This window comes from Eurypyga helias, unplaced genomic scaffold, assembly GCF_000690775.1.
Source record: "Eurypyga helias isolate BGI_N326 unplaced genomic scaffold, ASM69077v1 scaffold28344, whole genome shotgun sequence".
Lineage (NCBI taxonomy): Eukaryota > Metazoa > Chordata > Aves > Eurypygiformes > Eurypygidae > Eurypyga > Eurypyga helias.
Window position 1 is genome coordinate 35630 of NW_010247393.1, and position 20080 is coordinate 55709.

At 38.2% G+C, this 20080-nt stretch overlaps 1 protein-coding gene across 4 annotated transcripts in view; it reads right to left on the reverse strand.

Annotated features, from left to right (window-relative positions):
- The window catches only part of REV1 (REV1, polymerase (DNA directed)), a 50451-nt gene that overhangs the window by 10979 nt on the left and 19392 nt on the right, over nucleotides 1-20080 (reverse strand). For 2 of the 4 annotated variants that reach the window (XM_010150717.1, XM_010150716.1), the window contains exons 8-17: nucleotides 18808-18937; nucleotides 17682-17810; nucleotides 16873-17027; nucleotides 14393-14512; nucleotides 12697-12917; nucleotides 11545-11717; nucleotides 7464-7566; nucleotides 5160-5316; nucleotides 4606-4808; nucleotides 1991-2224 (exon numbers count right to left, since the gene is read on the reverse strand). In XM_010150717.1, coding sequence (XP_010149019.1) covers nucleotides 1991-2224; nucleotides 4606-4808; nucleotides 5160-5316; nucleotides 7464-7566; nucleotides 11545-11717; nucleotides 12697-12917; nucleotides 14393-14512; nucleotides 16873-17027; nucleotides 17682-17810; nucleotides 18808-18937 — 1625 coding nt within the window. Of the gene's footprint in view, nucleotides 1-1990; nucleotides 2225-4605; nucleotides 4809-5159; nucleotides 5317-7463; nucleotides 7567-11544; nucleotides 11718-12696; nucleotides 12918-14392; nucleotides 14513-16872; nucleotides 17028-17681; nucleotides 17811-18807; nucleotides 18941-20080 lie in introns of all 4 variants that reach the window. The other 2 variants (XM_010150715.1, XM_010150718.1) reach the window with 2 other exon arrangements.

Sequence of the window (20080 nt, forward strand, 5' to 3'; positions counted from 1 at the left end):
CTGTTACTTAGTTCACTGCATCATGTGGAGGAAGTAATCTTAAACGTTTGTGTGCACTCATGCAATATAAGCTCCTGTGAAGATTTCAGCCATGAAAACAATTGTGCCAAAATATATTTAGACAAAGATGATATTTCTGAATTGAGTTCATATTTGATTTTAACAGAAAAAAATCCTCCTGTATTAATGAACTGGTGTTAGCATTTTTTTTCAACAAGCCTAAGGAAGCTATTCAACCCTATTATTCTAGGTATTACACTTGGACCTCACTTGGAAGATGAGGATTGAAATCTTAGTTCTTTTTTTGGCAATAAAGAAAGTTGAATGGTTTTCAGGAGAAAATTTGGAGCACAAGCATAAGGCATTCTAAAATAGACAGCATGAGTATCCCCAACAACTAAATAGGAAGTAGCGAATTCTTGTTGAACTACACCTTCCAACGTAACGGCTGCTCTGCTAAGCCAGCATCTGTGGCTCAGAGTCACAAAACACATTAGGAGACAGGGACAGGATAACCAGTGCATTTGAGTGTGTGTATCAGATATTCCTAAGACAATTTCAAGAAGTAATGCTGTTAGAAAACCCCCAATAATAAATTCTCAACTACCTAATTAAGAGATTAAAGCATAAACACAAACTAAATGTAATTTTTACAGAAAGCCATATGCAGCTAAAAAATAATCCTGAAAAAGAGAGTGAGCGTGGAGGGGCATGCTCTGAGCACAGCACAACTTAACACACAGGTCCAAGATAAACTCTTGCCTACGAATGAATGTCAGTCTGTAACTCCAAACTGCCAGGGTACGGAGAGTCAATGTACTGTTTGCACAGCATCTCCACAGGGGAAACTCAACTTTGCAGTTCAGGAACAAAAACTGACACAACTGTTTCTGAAACAATGAACTTGAATCAAGGTGAAGAAATTTTAGCAGTAGAATAGGCTACACATCTTCTAAGTAACAATTACGAGTGGAAGGTGTCCCTGCCCATGGCAGTGGGGTTGGAACTAGATGGTCTTTAAGGTCCCTTCCAGCCCAAACCAGTCTGTGATTCTATGATTACGCATTTTACTGAAAACAGGTCAGGAATTGCTATCTCATTTTCTCTGGATTCTTTGTCAGCTAAGAAGCATTATGCCTTAGAGAGAGCGACAAGTCTCTCTCTACAACTCTGATCAGGTGCTATCACTTTGAGAAAAGCAATGGCACAGCAAATAGAAAAATCATAGAATCACAGAATGGTTTGGGTTGGAAGGGACCTTAAAGATCATCTAGTTCCAACCCCAAATAAATAAAAATACTGCTCTGTTTTAAGGGAAGCATATGCAAGATAATACATCTCTGGGTAACCCAATTGCACCATCTTGGACTGAAGGGTGGAATATCGTTAGCAGCATCATGACTGCTACCTGCACCCCCTTCAGGCCCTATTTTGAGAAACAGCTTTGCACTTCCCCCATCCTGTGCGTGCAGTATATGAGCTCATTTAAAAATTATGGAGATAGGCACAGTCTTTAGCCATGCCCGCCTTTCTCCCAGGAATGTGATATAAATAATCCTATCTACAGAAGCTAGTAGAGGTTGGCTTTACACCATCAAAACATCCACTTAAACAGAGCGAGTCTCCTGTGACCAGCTAAGCAGATTTTAGGACTGCTTCAGACGTACGGTGCAGTGTAACTCAGCTGCAGTGCAGAAAAAAAAGGCTATTTACACACTGGATGGCAAAGCAAAGTGTAAATGAGGAGGTTTTACATTAAACAACAGCAAAAACATAGGCATACTGAGGACTACAAATCTTTAATAAATACTATCATACTATGTTTGTAATAGATCAAGTAACATTTGGAAACAGACTTTTTAAAGATCTTAAAGGACCATCAATAATCTTGGGAAGTCACAGATTCCAGTAATGCTGTCTCAAGAAAAAGCTGTTAGCTCTTCCTGTAGGTGGGTAGCTGATGTTTAGGGACACCCCCCAAGCAACCTACCTGTGAGAAAGCCGGCAAGGCTATGACATTAATTCCCGTATTGGTGTTTGGTTCTTGGAGTTCTGGTATTTGTAAAAGCACTGTTCCAACTGGTTGTGACAGAAGTGCGGGGTTACATCCATTTATTGGCTCTTTTTTGTTATCTCCACAACTCTCTCCTTGCTGAATGGTGTATATTTGCTCTACTTGTTCTCGGAGATCAGGCGGCAGAGCTTCTAGCACAGACTTATCTAGCTACAAATACATAAAAGCTTTGAGATTTTTCTGAGGAATAGATAATAGAGTTAAATTTAGTAAAAAAAAATCAGTTCTACAGTTCTTTAATTTTAGACATCACCCCCCCCCCCCCTTTAAGCTATGTATGCAAACATACCTAGGAACCTGACAGTCACACTCTGCAGCAGCAAAATGTAAAAATATAATTTAAGACTATGTAAATATGAATGCTCAGTTTTATCTTTTCACCACGTTCAGTGCTTTCATTGGAAATCAGGTATAAGGTTTCCTCTACAACTACCTAATGACAAAGAAACCCAAATACTGAGTTCAAACGACACAGGCAACGTGTTGAACGTGAATACTACATTGCTGCCTGGTGCAAAGCAGTATCTTTCTTTATATAGTTCTAGGATACACGTTACTAATTTACTTTAATGGTATCATGTATATTTGCAAACTGTCAGACCCTTGCCATAGATTTTGATGATGAAATGAGCTCCAGATTCAAACTTTTGCTTGCTGTAATTGCTACATACCATCCATTATCGACTTGAAACAACTGAAATGACCCCCCAGTGCCCAAAAGTTGCTGCATACAGTAACAGCTGCACAAGTGACAGAATGAATATAACTGACAAGCAGATGTGCAGCATCATTTTTCTCACAAGTAGAATTTGAGTAAAACACTGTAGATAAATGCCAATGTTTGCCTGCAAGTTCTGCTAAATGAGGCTCCAAACTAGTGTTAAAAAACTTTATGTTTCACCTTTAAGAAGAAAATTTGGAGTTTATGACTAGATTCTGGATTTAGAGAGAAGAACTGGAACTATCGATGAAACCTACTCGGCTTATGGTAACTGAGAGGTTTTGATGAAAGCTGTCTGTATTATTAATCTCTTCAGCTGTTCTTCTACATTCTGTTTGTGTTCCCTCATTCCAAATTTGCTACATTTATTCCTCTATAACTATTTTCTGGAAACCCTGGGTTTAAAATATCTTGGTGTAGCTTTCCTAGCACACAATACACAAACAGCAGCATGGGACATACTCTCACCATTCCACTCCTTCCCTGTACCGAATTCTGTGTTATATTCCATATTATATTATGGTGATAAAGCAGAAGGAAAGATGAGCATATTGTGCCATAAGGCCACCAAAGCGTTAGGGACTTTACTGCACAGCTAGTGCATTTTTTGCTTGTTTACATGTATTCCTCCTATAGCAGAATCTAAGTGTATGGAGCTTCACATTGATCAGTTGCTGGTAGATCCCGAGCTAGCCTGGCCACTGCATTATAGAAAAAAGTTTTCTAAGTGTAATTAGCTTCTAAAAATGTATAAATATTTGGGAAAGGCGTTATCAGAACATCAACAAATGCTTTTACATATTTAAATTAGAGAAATTAAAATTACAGTTTTTTACAGAAAAGCAGGTAAATCTGCTTGTACCTAAAATACCTAGAGAATTCAGGGCAGCTTGCTCACAGCAGACCCTTCTAATAGACATCCACTTGAATAACACGTAGGGTGGAAAAAAGGAGGCCCTTCCTTTGTTAAGACACCCAGACAAAAACCCAAACCCCACAGAAATGTTTTACTTAAATAAAGATTGTCCCCTTCTCATCTGAAAGGCGATATCCTGTACAAATCTTAAGTGTGCATCTTAGCTTCAAGATTATTTGAAGAAAATTTGAAAAAACACAGGAAGATGAACTACGAAATGATGTGGAGAAGACTACCTAATTATCATTTACTGGCATCTGTGGCAAAGAATATTACTGCCATTAAGAGGGATGGAAAACATTTAGAAGTTCTGTCTTCACGAAAACAAAGTACTTGTCAAAATTCTTCTTGAGCTACTCATCAGTGATTAAGCTAATCAGAAATTATTTTTTAAGAGGTAACAGAAGAAAAGAAATTTATCAATCTGCTTCATATAATAATCATATAAACATTGAGCATTAACTGTAGAATGTGTCTCATTTCTCTGATGGAAGTTTTCCTAAAGTTTACTGCATGTTTTTTATAACTAGACTCTGGGCTTTGGCTGTGAAAGGTGGAAAGTAACGTTTTGTTAATATTTCATCCTCGGCATCTTTTCCATTCTTGTCTCATTGCAATCCTTTGCCAAGTAATGGGAAGGGAAAAAGATCCTGGAAAATTAAATTTCTTTTCCTTTGAATAATCTTTTTCGAGTCAGCCTATAAATGACCACTTTTAAAAAATCCTTTTATTAAGGCAAGCTAGTTTTGCACCACTCACAGTTTCTTACTGTGCACTGTAGTCTATGAGAGCCCTTTTAATTTAAAAGAAGTCTAATGTAACCTTTTTTGCTCTGTCCACATAAGACGCACAACCCTAAGTCATTAAAAGATATTGCAGACGTTTTATATTTACCTGGGAAGCAGATGGAACCTCAATACTCAAATTAAGCCTGGATTTTACGCTGATAGGAGAATGCACGCCATTCCACTTGACAGCAGACTCCGTGTTGTTAACATTAGAACTGAGACCAGACGGGAGATGGGCACCGCGAGACGGAAGAAAAGTGCAAGTTCGTGAATCGGAAGATATTTCAAGGTCCATAGCAGCCACAAATACTACACGTATGAAAACAAAAGACAGAATGATCATCCAGTGGTTAAAAATACTCTGAGGATTCAAGATACAGTGAAGCTAATTTCCAGTTTTCTTTGCTAAATAGTTTATACGATATATACCACCATTGTAACACTTTCTATTTCAAAGTATACTTTACCACTATTAACTTTTAAAAAAGATTGGAATAATCCTATGCAGTTTTATTTGCAGCAGCAAAACCCACTCTCAGAGAGTTTATGTTAAGAGATTTGTACTGGTATAATCCTGAATAAGTATTCCAAAAGGCAATCTATGTCTGAGCCCTTCAAAACTGATCGTTGTCCCACATGCACAGTCCAAAGCTCACTGACCTTCCTTATGTTCTTCTTCTGAGCACTTTTTTGCTTTCTGCACATGGAAAAGATCAATAACTGAATGCGATCCGCCAGGTAAGTGTCCAGACTGTACGTTTGAGTGAGTCGAAGTGGTTTTACTGATGGGAACTAACTGCTGCACCTGAATTCCAACCTAAATTCAAAGACATGAATACTTTCATTTTATGAAGTTTAAAAAAGCCACCAAACCAATCTGTAATTCTTTCATAATAGCTCTGCTTTCTCTGAAATTGGCTGCTTGTTGTGGGTGCGAGAGAGAATGAATAGAAATGTGTTGAAATACACATAAATAACCACTAAAAACATCCCAAACAAATGCCAGGATTATCCACCACAATCCAACTACTAAGAAATTACAAAGATAATACCGTTGTAACTTCTCTGATGAAGAAAAATTATGTCAACTGGATCATGAAACAATGCATTTACTGTGAGGCAGCAATAAATATACTGACCGGGAAGTGATGAGCATTACATCTGGCTACCTGTACAAGAAAGGAATGTTTTTCCTGAGAACAATCTATACTAGATCCATCACTTCAGTCTAAAAATGAGAAAAATAGTGTTGTTTCACTTCCAGATGTGGTTCTTAAAAAGTGTTAATGGATGAAAGTCCTTTGGTGAAAGTAGTCCTTAGCAGACGAGGTGTTCCTTGTGTGCAACTAAGAATGTCCCGTTACAGTGTGCACGTTTACTGCTAATCCTCCATAATTATTAAGGAAAAAATCCAACACTTCAAAAAATCCTGTATATAGGACTCAGAAAGCATGAAGCAGCTAGTGCGTATTGCTACCAGGTCATCTTCTGTAATTACACAGCAAGGATTTTGTTTGTTAACTGTTCCTTGGTTGCAATTAATGGGATTAATTAAAACATCGTTGTAAAAAGTTTTTCTTTGCACTTTTATATTTCTGCTTTGAAATATTTCTAGATTTGAGTTCTAGAACTTAAAAAGAAACCTTTGCAATACCGTGTTTGCTGTGCTGTACTTTGCCTTAGGCTTGTCTCCCTTTTAGGACAAGCATTTGAGTTAAAGTGTTATGTGAAGCCCACGGGACAAGCGAGTGGATTCATCTGCCCCAGTGTGGGCTCAAACAGCTGCGGGTATTGCTTTAGGACCTTCTCTAGATACTGAGAGAAAAAGGACACTTCAAAGCTTGACTCACCTCACGTGCAAGGGGAGCTTAAGGGAACTAGCTCCAATATAGACATCTACACTGGAGGTGTGTGAAGTCAGCTGAAAGGAATACCACTGAGGGACCTTGGATATATCTGCACTTTACTATATAATCCAGAACGGAATGGCCCCTCCAGAAATGAACAGACCCCCCTGGGTCAGAAGCAGTACATTGTTTTTCAAAACAACATGTGCTACACCCAGGGGATACTAACTTTAAAGAAGAATCCTTTAAAACAAGTGCTAAAGAAATCAAGTGAAACAGAATGATGTAAGAAGCCAGGAAAAGAGAGCAAAGGAGACAGACAAGAAACTAGAAAAGAACAGGGAGAGGATGCTAAATGTTTCCTCAACTCCCAGCAGAAAGCCAAGCCATGGAGCTAACTTTGCTAGGTATTTTCCTGAGTTTGCAAATTTTGCAAGATTTTCTGAATCAAACTCCTACATCTAGATGACCAATAAATGCAGGTTTTGGAAAGCCTCTGTGCTCCCTTCTAACAAACGGCTGATGGCAAAGCATTGGTTTTCAAGCCGTATCATGGGTTCACAATGCTATGACAAAACCACTGAGATGAGCAAGAGTGTTCTAAAATAAACCATGGTTCAAAACAGCCACCAATACACCTTCAAACAAGGGCCAAACCACGCGCTGTTAAGTTTTCTGGCGCAGAGACTTGCAGTCTAGAGAAAAACCTGCTGGTCTGTACCTCTGATTGCCATTACAAGCAGTAGTTAGATTAGCTACCTAACCAGTAACTGTGCAAAAGTTTACAGAACATTCTAAGACAAAATAAAAATTCCACATACTAATAGAACTGTAGAAGCTACAGTCTTAACTTCGTTAGCTCAGGCTGGTTTAAGCTGTGGATTAATCCATACCACAACAAAATTTTCTTTTTTCTTTTCACATTTATGGCTTTGTTAGCACATTGTTTAAAGGTAAACATACATAATAGGATTGTACACCCTAATTTACATAAACTTTGTATTATCTACACTTTTGCTTAAGTTTGGTTATCGTCTACCCTGGAGAACTGAAAATTTATGAAAGACAACAAAGAAGGCTGATAAAAGAGAAAGTGTCAGTTTTGGCTTTAACTCACCCCTCGCATATCTGATATGTTCAGTTTCATTGTGTGAAACATGTTCAGAGTTTCTTTCCCAATTACTTTTGCACTGTCTGTTGCATGGTCTAGAGTCACAGTCCTACAAAGAACACAAAAGTAGAGTTAAAAAGGAAGCTGTTTCACAAATCCTAAAGACGACAACAATTCTGTAGTTATTCCAGAGAGGACCTCAAAGAAAGACATCGTCATTTCTTGGCAGACAGAAACTGAACAGTTTTGTTTCTTCTGTGGTTTCTTTTTAAAGGTAATTAGAACTAAGCATGTTCTACAGAAAAAAGCATATTCCTTACTAACTGAACATTCTCAGTCTGTGCTTCACTCATTAAATTGTCAAATATAGCATGTTTTTATATACTTGCTAGCTATTGAAGCCAGACAAAAATGTTGCACTTTACAGTACTCATAGAGATGCCCTCATGTGCTATCCTTCACTCAACCTTGGTTCATGAAGAGCTTGCTCAGTTATTATTTCAGCTGCCAAATGTCTAAAGCAAGAGTTTCAGAAGGAACTGTGAGGGAGAATAAGAATTTCAGGTGGCTAATCAAACGGGTGGGTGATTTAAAGTCTTCTCACTGAGCTCACCGGTGCAGTTGTACCTCTGATGGAGTGGACTCTATGAACTAAAAGAAGTTCCACCTTGGTGTTACGACAGGGTGCCATCCTGAAAATTTACTAAACACTTTTGATGGTATCTCCTAAAATTTTACTCTACTTTTCAATCTGTCAGAAGCCACCATGGACAGACAAGTGATTTCCAGAAAGGGCTGGTCCTGCCAATATGAAAAGGAAAAACCTTCCTGCTGTGAATGATGTGAAGACCTCCCTAAGTCTTACATGTTAACAGTTTTAAGAAAAAGGAGATCAATGTCACCACTGAGGTGCAACTATGCAAACTATTAAGGGAAAAATGCAGGACGGGTCTGAAGGTACACACCATCTCAGAAGACTATTTTACAAAGATCTGTGCTGTGCTATCAGGACTTGGTATCAGTGATGCAGTAAAAATATCATTAACGTCTCAGAAGTTAAATTTGATTTTAAGAGTGTCTGCCAGTCTGAATCCTGTGTAGGACTATGGTAATCATTCTAGGGAATCTTGACCTGTAGGATGAGAAAGCATAGCACCTCTTTCACCTGTGAGGTGAGGGGGAAAAGAAATGAGTCATGAGCTATAGCTACAGAGAAAAATCTTAAATTGATCACTTTTAGGTCCAGTAAATAATCCCAAACTGTTGGAACGAGGCTGTACATTGGGAAAGCACACTTGAGGGAACACCACCCTGAAATTCTAATCCATGTGCCTGGATGCAACTTCCAGAGTTGACCTTTACCTTGCTGCTGCTAAAAAGCGTTTCACTGGACTGGACAGAAATGCTCTAACAAAGACAGGAATACAGCACCTATATCATCAAATAGCATAGTTTGGATTGACTGGGGTTACCAAGTTCCTTAGTAGAGCCAAAAGCAGAAAAAGAGACACTGCCAAAAGAGACCCTGGGGTCAGAAATGCTTCAGCCATGTGTGAACAACTTAGCATCCTTCGGTGTCCCTCATCTTACCTTAATCAAGACTTCATGAATTAAGGAAGTTTCAGGGCACATGTTCCTTAGCATGCCTGACCACAGAAATGAGGTCCAAAGCACTGACCTGTTTATGAGAAAGCAGTCTGGCACTACTTCCAAAAGGAATAAAGCTCTATGTCAACACATCCTCAATCCTAAAAATATGTTCTTAGGTTGTATAAGAGTAAATCTGCAGCTCAAAGAATTCAGGATGGACAGAAGACAAAACTACAGGCTGATGCATTTTCTTCTTGATATACCAATCCCAAAAGATGATGAACTTTTGATAGTGAAAGGTGAATTCTGAAGTTTCAGTTTTTAATATGGCTGAAACACGCCACAAGCTTCTAAGTAGGAGCAAGACCCTACGCACACAAGTCCTACTGTTGAGCTCTAACCCACTGAGAGAACACCCCCACCTCTTCCAGTGACCCTGAGCAAATGACCCTTCAGTTCAGGAGGGATTCATCTGTTACAAACAGCTGAGATGGAGGGGAAAGTAGAAAAGACCTATCTTCAAACATGCCAAATGCACGCTCACACAGAAGTCAGGATCATCCTTCTACCTAAGGAAAAACTGAACTGATTTGATACAGAACTATCTGCCTGAAGAACAAATGAGTATTTAGAAGGTTCTGAGACAACCTTGTCTGAAACAGCATATATCTACACGATGCTCTAGATTTATTTCTTGTGTTTTCAGTATGCAAGCATATAAATAAATTTGAGCATAAAATAAATTTGATCGTACAACTAACTAACTAACTCTTAAGTCAACATCATCCAGTTGAAATATAGGAAACAAAGAAGAATCAGAAATAAATAATGGGTAAGAGTAACAGCACTGCTTGTGGAACCTGAAGGTCCTACTCCTTTGACAGTGACCTATCAACTGACTACCCAGGTGGAGTAACTGGGTTATCCCATTTCACCAGGGATGGGCAGCCACCACAGGTAACATCTCAGTGAGATCAACAGTGATGCAGTGAGACCAAGTGGAAAAAGACTTTATTACCTTGGTAATGATGCACAAGAAAATAAAGGCAATCCTGATGAGGAACTGATGACTTTTTGAAAAAATGTAACTGCGAAGGTCAACAGACATGAACAAGTTGCCTTCTTGAACAGCTGAACCATGGGGCACAGTCTCTGACCTTGAGATTCTGAGTCAACTTTCTTAGCTCCACTTTGTATCACCATTGTCTTTTCTAGAATCAAAAAAATTCTCTGCAAACTTACTGGTGAAACAACAGGAAAGACAGATTTGACACAAAGAAACTGGTCTGTACTAAGCCGTACAACTCCAGTCCAAGGTGTCTGATACCAGCTCCAATCTTCAGAATCCAAAGTGGCCTCTCTCATTCTTCTGCAGCAAGTAATCCTGCACAATACTGCCCTAGCCTCCATGCGCTCTAGACTTGAAGGAGTATGGTACTGATCAGACATCCTTCTGAACAAGTACAAAGGCAATTTTCTTTGAGGACTCTAACTATCACAGTCAGCATGTGACCAACAACCTAGCAAGGAAAAGCAGAAAGCTCCTCAAGAAAAAGGACAGTACTCAGCACTACACAGCTCAAGGAGAGCAAACAGTTTGCTGCAGCAGAACTTGTCAATCGATCTGGTCACTGAAGAAATAAAAATGCTGCTGCATGCGTGTCATAGTGCAGGATGTAAACATGTCTTCTACAAGTACTGCAGAAGGAAAAACAGCTCCAATACTGAGCAAGGTGGAGAAACGTACACCAACAATATGCACGTATATATGCATCATTGTTTGAAGACAAACCCTTTTAAGAGGTCAAATGCCTTTATTAGCTAGTATTTCATGAGGCTTCTCAAACTAAGAGCAACCTTAAACTACAGACTACTGTAAGTCAAAGAGGAAGAAGAGAAAAAGATGTACCTCCCTACCACGAGAAATGGATAGACACAGTAATTCATTGAAAATATTTCAATAAATCACTTCAATTTTTAAGCAGCATCCACAGACATGCAAGAGTACGCTGTCTCGAGAAAGCAATTTCAAACCACAAAGAATGCATTTGTGGAGTCATATTCCTTCTTTCCCTTTCCTGCTTCCTCCAAAAACCACAAATTTCTTCTGTGCCCAAAAACTTTCAACTTCTGATATACTTTCTTTTTCCCTATTTTTCTGTTTGAAGAAACTCAAAGGCAAAAGATGACTGCTAAATTTGCTCTCACTTTCTGATTCAAACACCTTCGTCTCCCTCCTTCTTTCTCATCCCAATATGCTGTGGTTTTTATCACTGGGGGATTTATATTCCATACTGATGACCAAAAGATCACATAGGTACAACCCAAACACAGAGGACTTCTGACAATAGTATTCTACTGATTTTGGTGCAGGTTTGATACGTAGACAAAGAGGCACTAAGCACTTTAAAATATCTGTTCTGTTTTTCTGTAAGTTTTGGTGCTGAACATCCTGCTGATTCTAGCCACCACTCTTTTTTTCCCCGTGTGTAGTTACCTCGCGATATTATCACAGATTCCATGACCTCCGTATTTTGCAGGCTCCACTGGTGCCCCAGCCTTTCTGACCATAATTTTAAGAGTCAGTCGTTTACCCTTCATCCCAGCAGCTTCAAGTCTACGCTGGATTTCTTCCGAGAGGCTCAGAAGGAAAGCTTCTGCTTCCTTAGGCTGAAGGGGGAAAAACAATGTCATGTTTAGATAGTTATTTTCAAATACTGAAGGTAAATCATTAAGGGTTAATGCAATCCAGATTGTGAAAACTGAAAAGAGCAAGCTGACTCACAGGCAATTGTCTTATTTAACTTCAGGTGTTTTGCTTACATTGTAGGTCACTGAATTTGGGTGAGACGGTAGGTTACTATCCTAATGCTGAAATAAGTAGGAAACACTAAATCCTACTGGAAATAAGTCTTTAAAAGAAAGTATTTAGAAACCCCAACATAGAAATGCAAATCTAACTTTAAGCACACACCTAGAAGATGAAGAGTGCAGGGCTTGTAAGGAAAAGTCAAGCTGTGGAACATGCTGCTCAGATAACTTGTGCGGTCTTCATCCTTGGAGGTTTCCAACACCAGAGTGGATAAAGTCCTGAACAACTGGTCTGCTTCCCCTGCTTTGAGCAAAAGGCTGGACTACACAGCATCATGAAGTCTCTCCCAATCTGATTTTTTTCTAGAATGTCTATAAGTGCTTAAGTTGTCAACAAAGACCTGAGTTATTTTTTAATACAATTTTGACAACAACACTCACCCCCCCTTACAGTATTTGTAAAAAAATCTAATAAAAATGTTGTACTGGAGCAGCTGGTGATTGTTTCAGGCACTGGCATCTCCGAATAATCAGCATTTCAATGAAAGAGAATGCTAGGTGCTGACCAGCCTACTGCAGTTCTCTCTTTCTGTACCAGGCTTGTATATCGAATGCAGAATAGCCAGCTAATTTTGTGCAAGCTTCTTTTCAGTCCAATACTTTTGCAGTCTCCCCTCCCATTTTATTGTTTGGTCTCCTATTTCTCATTTTCCTCATTTCTATTTGGTGGCTAAGACGGTTCTCTAACAGATCAAAGTGCCAGTGGAAATAACCAGAATATGAGAAGATTCTTCTACAGCTGAAAGGAGTCACTGAAAAAAAGTACATTTGAATTTACCTGTGTAAACCTTATTCCATAGTTGATTTCTGCGGAAACAGACTTTCTTTCTTTTTCTGTGCGAACAGGTCGATCATCCAAACCACGACAAAATCTGTAGAGCATCTGTCCTGTTTTTGGACCAAATTCTTTTTGCAGTTTTGACATTGAAGCACACTGCAGATCTCCACAGGTTTTAATTCCCAAAGAAGCCAGCTTAGACTCCATCGTCCTGCCAACTCCTAAAACCAAAGCAATTAGGTCTGTTAATGCTACGCACTTCAGAGCCAGTCAGGTTTTGAACAAAAAAACATTTGTCTTTTTAAACCTACATAAGGTTGTATCAAATTAATAATTAAATTAAATATACGTTAAAAATAAGTTCCTCTCAAGAAAACATGGTTCAAATGGAAACTTTTGCTGTCTACACCTGTATTTCTTTAATCTGTTTCTTTATTTAGTTTAAGATGTCACACTGCAGCACGTTTCTTTATTTCTGGGTGAAATGCAGATGACTCCGGCTTGCAAATCTTCTTGGCAAGGCACTGACTGTTACACAGAATATAGCTCTGAACACCACAACACAGCCCAAAGAGAGGGTACAACTTGTAGTACGTTTTGCCATCATTTACAAGTGATTTAATGATGAAGAAAATCAACAAATATTTTGACCGCTGTTCCACTGCTTCCTAAGTAGAAAAACAGTATTTCAAGTAGAAGTGACAGCATACCTGTATCATTTGTGCTTTGAATTACCAAGCACTGGAAATAGTAGGTATCCATGGCAACAGCACATATGGAAGTGTGATAAACTTAAGTGTATTTCTGGGGTTTGGAGAGGTGGCCTATTATTTACGAAAAATGTTAGTCCTATGAGTTTACACTACCAAAGACAAGGAAAGTTAGAAATCTCGGTTAATCAGCTTCTATCTTCCATAATGTTTCTTTGACTAGGTGGCATTATTGACACAAACACTAAAAAGTTTTTACTATGAACATGCAAGTGAATTCTGAAAACTGAAATACTCAAAAGCACAGTACTACATGAAAAATTCTCTGGAGGAGAAATATCTCCTGAAAGTTACGCCAAAGAGAAACGGTGCTGTGCTGTAAATTATGTTTGGCCTTGGAAGGTGACACCAAGAGAATTTCTGGTAAACCTGCACCTGCTTTTGTAAGCTATCCCTACCCCTTTTCCATTACAGTGTCTACTACTGTCTATTTTTTGTTTCCCTGCTCTTTTTTTCTTAAGCAGAGAAAAATAGTATTTTGAACATTTAACACTACACGTGCGTGTACACATGCAGGCTGAGCTCAGCTGATCACTAACATAGAAAGCATAAATGAGTGCTTACTCAGCATTTTTTGCACTACGTCTGTGTCACATTATTCTATTAAAGTACAGAATAACAATATGGAGTTACATGCCAGGAAACATTTCAGCTTACAACTCTTTAAGTATTTTCCAGGAACAATAAAAAAAGATAATAAAGCCTGTTTTCATGCAGGTGTATTCCATATGTCCTTACTGTCTATCATTCTCAGCACAGTAACTCCAGCTCCCTGCCATCTCTCTGTGAATCCTGCTACGCCTTGGAGAACGTCCCTAAAACCTGTTGCCCAGAAAAGCTTCCTTCCTCAGCCCCACCCTTCTCCTTGGTCTTCTCTAACTGTTTTACTACCAGGATGCAAAACGCCCTCTAAAAGAAAGGAGTACCTGGAAGACTAGTAACAAGTTGCCCTCTGATAAAATCATCCACTTCTTCCGGTTTTAAGTGATACTGTCCATCTGGTTTTGCTTTACGAGTTGCCATTCTGGCCAGCAGAATATTGGAACCTGTAAAAACAACACATTGAAGTACGTCTGTGCTAACTTCTGTCCTCTCAAGCAGAATGCTGCAGTTCAGCAGCCAAGGGAAAAAATGCCAAAGTGCAGTCAAATTCTTTATCCTTTACAAAGAACGTAATGAGATACATGCATATATCTTCGCAGTATCTACTTCCAAACTAGCAGCTAGCAGCATTTGTGATTACAGCAGTGTAAATGTAGTGGCAACTGCAATTGCAAAGTTAAAACGAACCAACCAAAAACCCACCAGAACCCCAAACAATGAACAAGTAAGAGTGGGACACTTCCCTAGAACACTGACTTTGTCTTGGTTATGTTCTACACATGCAGAGGTACAGATAAACAGTTAAATGCAATGGCTAAAAAATTTAGAAGAGTAATATTCTAACACTGCAGCACTTCAAAAAATCCACTGTGGCCAACGTAAATACTTGGGTGACAATTCTATCATTATATGTGAAATACTGGAATTAAGCTAATATTTGGGCCTGAGTAGTCATGAAAAATATTCAGTTATTTGATTAAATATTACATGCACTCATGAAGTGTGGTGGGAACAAGACCTATTTCAGCATTTTTTCTTCCCTATTTGTAAGCTTTTTCATGTTCTGAAATGATGCCCAAACACATTCGTTATTGCCACTCAACCACCCTGTTCTAAGATAATGCAAACTAGTAAAAGGGGAATTCACTACATAACAAAAGTGTGTTACTATTGCTTTTCTCCTCCCACCTATGTCCACATTCTTCTTGTTTATTCTACAAGTTCAGTCAATAAGAACAGTTGCAGTTTTACGTCCACCATTTCTCTTGAGAGGTTAAATTGATGAAACAATTAATGACAGATTTCCTCATTCAATTTCCTATTTAACTTTGGGGATCCATGTTTTGTCCATAGAGTACAGAAGATTTCTGATCCTCTCCCTCTATCCAACATACCAACATAGCCTCTAATACCATGAAATCTCAGTGATTTACCTTCTGCAATGTATTGTTCCCACGTCACTGAAGTAAAGCAGGAAAAAACTAATACCTCGCTTAACAAATGAGAAGCCAAGATACAAGATGTTTACAGATGAGTGTTTAATCTTCACTAGCATTGTTTAAATCAGCTTAGTTTAGCCACAAACATCTCTAGGGTAAAAAACTAATTTATTCAACTGCCATAAGCGTGTCCTTCTTTAATTTATATCTCATCAGACAACAGTGTTGAGAGGAGACCTCAATAGTGTAACAGTATCTATTCAAATTGACATTTTATTATATTGGTACAACTTTCCCACTGGGCAATGTATAAATCACTTACACAAGACGTGTGCTTCTAGCAGACCACATTTTTGAAATAAGGTCTCTACATGTACATAACAGGACAAGCACTATTGTTTCCTCTGATTTATTTACTTAACGATGAATTACGAGTGAAGAGACAAAGTCCTTGCTGTGTAGCTACCATGTGAATTTCTAGAAAGGGTACCAAAATTAATTTTCCAGTATCTCACAGAAATTATTAGAAAAAGAAAAATTGCTCATAGGTATTTCTCTCTTGAAATCAGTATGAGAACTATGGTATCATATTAGAAAAATGACACTTTAAAAACCAATTCCGCTCCATTAAAAAAACCCAAACACGTGGAGTAAGCATATAAAAGGTTACAAATCTGTTTCAAGTCAAAACAAGACACAAACAGGAATCCAGGGAATTACAGTTCCTGTACTATGATATCATAAGAAATAAAGGAAGAATTCTGCTTACAGTAATGAATTTCAGCTTTTCTCAGAAGTGCATTTCATACACTTCCATACACTCAGTATATTTATTTACAGATACTCAACTTCAGTATTAATTAGGGACAAAAACAAAGGAGAAAGAAAGGGGCCAAGTGAAAAGAAATCAATGAAGTCTTTCCAGATGTGTGATTTCATACCCAAAACCTACTACACCTCACACAAATCCTTACTTTCAATACAATCTAGTAACTATGCTATATCATGCCACCCCATAAACTCTTACTGCTATCTCCAGTAAGGAACAGAATCTGTGCTCATTTGTCTATTTGCTGGAAAAATACAGTAGCGTTTCACAGAAACGGATGTAAGAATATCGAACAGATGGAATTTTAGCACGCTGTTCAGATAACGAAAGAGGAGTGATAGCGATTTTATAAATTTTTGCTTAAAACTCGCCACTTAGGAAGATTTTCTTGCATTTTTATTTACACTCATTTGATGTAGATGGCAATGTATTCCATACCACATCAACAGTTGGAGTTTTAGCAATCTTACATAGCTCTGGTACACCTAACAACAGCAGGCACTGCTTGTAAACAGAAATGAAATAAGGTACTTACCCATCCCAACGGAAGCCGTGCATTTAGTCTGAGCTTTGATTTCGGTGCGGATAGCGTTTGCAAATTCATCAGGAGTCAATCTGGTCTCTGTAAGGATTTCAGTGATATCTACTAGTGCTTCATCACAACTGACTGCTTCGATGTTATGAGTATAGCTATCAACACAAAGTAAAGGAGGTGAAACACCAGCAACAGCTCACCATCTGTTAAAACAAATATGTAGCAAATAAAGTCTTCCTTTTGTGGTGGCATTTCCCTGCTTATTTTGTATCACAAATCACTTAAAAACACTAAAACAGCAAATTACAGTAACATTACTAATGCAGGACTAATTTCAACATGCATGATGATTTTAAAGGAATGGCTGAAGGAGGAGACAAATACTTATTCTTCATTAACAAATTTCCAGTTTTGTTCGAGTGCATTTTAAACCAGAAAGGAGTTTCTAAGAGATGTTACTCCAATAACCCATTCCTAAGTTACTCAAAAAACCCTCTTGGAAGATTCTCACTACTAAGCAGGGATCTGCTTCTCATAGTGTATCAGTAAAAAAATTAACAAAGACTCCTTTGGAAGTCAGATGTTGACTGTTTACAGGATTTGGCTTCAAGATAAAAGAATGCTCAGAAGCAGCCCGTTCTTCAAAATAATACAAATATTACAAAAAGAAGATCTCAAATAGGAACGGCTTTGCTGAAGAGTAACATAGAGATGAAAACACTGAATCGAATAATGACCTTCACCAGTGGCAAATGAAATTCGCTTGATAACCTTACCATGAAAGAACATGTAAACAAACAGCACGTTACCTTGCTAATATTTCATATACTGTCCGTGCAACTTCTTTGTATGCATCAAAATCATATGAAACTGCTTGAAGATTTGGACACAGCTTTTTTGCTTGGCCAAAAAACATTCCATTCTTTATGCCGACTTGTCTGAAATTAAATAATAATAATTAAAAAAAAAAATTAACATGGTACAAACTTTTCCACAAACCAATATGGGCATTTCCATGAAGTAGTTGTGTTATCCCAGAAAAAATTAATTGTCCATAAAAAGGAATTTAGTCCAATAGCTAGAAATTTACTAGGTAAGAAGGCCAACTCCAAATAGAGTATTTACCGTAGCTGTATAATATTCAGGCATGCAACACAGCCAGCGTGCCTTTGGGAATATGCTTCAGACAGAGTCTCCAGAAAGCACTACTTGCTATCCTCTGTTTCAAATTAAAAACACCTACATACTACAGTGACTGGGGTAACTGGCTCTTGTATCCGCTGTGCGAGCTTACCATAGTATGCTCCTGTAATAAATAAACTCCAACCTCCTGAGATACAAACGGAAGCCTGCCTATCCTAGCATGCTTGAGAAAGGTTCCAGTGCAGAAGTACTGTCTTGAGTATTATCTTCATCAAGGAAGAAAATCCTATTTCCAACACTGTGCTTGTAACAAGTTGTTTCATACTATGAACATTTTTAAGCTATGTTTTTGGGGATGCTCAACGTTATCTGTGCAAGAAGTGGTTAAGTTTAGTAATCACGCTTGCTCTGATTTTAACTCAAACCTTCAGTAACCAAGTGTTCTTAATTCCATTAAAAAAACCGCAATTTTGACACAGAGAAGTTAAGTAACATTATGAAATAAACGGTATCACAGTGAATGGCATAAGGTTTTCCTTAACAGGCTTTGTTTCAAGTAACCTACAGGTTAGGTTGAGAGCTATTAAGCAGTGTTTAAAAACCAACAGCATCCATAGGGCAGACCTTCTGTTAAATTCTAACCACCTATATAACTACAGATTTTGAAAACTTAAAGAAAAAAATCCCCTCTCGATAAATTTAAAGAAACTGACTTAACAACAGCTATTTTTTGACATTTTATGCTTATCTGTATGAGGTTTTCAAGCAACCTGACAGGTGACTTTTACCTACCTGGCTTCATAACTACAAGAAGCTATTTCAGCCATGGACAGCACAGTGAGATCCAAGTCAGCTCCATTCACATGTGTGGAATCCGGATGCTCCCAGACTGATGAGTCCAGCTTATCAGGTACTCTAATTTCTGCTCGGAAAATAATATTTATATTTGGGTTTATGTTATTTTTCTTAACAGTTCAATAGCATGAATACATTTTCTATACTGCAACCTGTTGATGAAGAGGTTCTTAACACTATATTGTATCATAGCATGGTCCAGGGAAAAATACCCAACGTAACAGACTCCCCCACTTCCTCCCCTCCAGCAATCTCTCCCTGCAGATAGGTCTGTACGTATTACTGAGAAGAATATTAAGGTACAGAAGAATTCTGGTTTCACTTCCCCCCAAATTACTAAGGAGCAGCTTGTTGGTGACTATATACACCATACTGCAAAATAAGACTGATCTCAGTTAGCTGTAATGACAATAAAAATGGCCAAACACTTGAGGCTAACTCCTACAACCGTACCCTGTAAACAAATAAAAGACACTCAAAAATCTAACAACTACTTGGTTGAACAAGAAGTCACTTAGCTATATGCCTTTGCACAAAAGCACAAGCACCGGAACTCGGAAATTAAATTCAGAATACAAACCCACCTTTTTTCATACTTACAACCTCTTATTTAAAACTTTTACTAATAATCTAGATTCCACAAAGTCATTTTTAAGAAGTGAAATAATCAGAATGCCAATTAGCTCAAATTAAAAAAAACACTAGCTAGAAACTTCCATTTCCTTAAATAATCTTAAGGGGATAGTAATGGACAAAACTTCTGTTGTTACTTCCCAGCAGTACTCTTCTTCTTAGGATATGTCAACTTCTTTCAAATATCACCATAAATACATCTTGGATCAAAACGACACAATTATAAATACCGTAACCCCAGACTTAAAATGAGACGGACCTTCCCTAGTTCTATAAAACTTCACTGCATGCTCTTAGGTACAATTTAAAGAGTCCTCCAGGCCCACTGCATGCGAGGTACTAGAACAGAATCCCGTAACACTGAATACTACAGTCAAGTAAAGCATTTCCTATTCTTTTCTACTTGGCTTTGCACAGTATGCAAATCCTGAGAGATGCATGCCTATACTCCAATTATAGATCAGCCTGAAAAAAGGGCTAGATGCAAAAACTCCTATGCCCTCCCCAACTCCCCATCGGAATCAAAACAACAAGGTATCATACAGACAAAAATCTTCTTAAATAGAAGCTTCTTAAA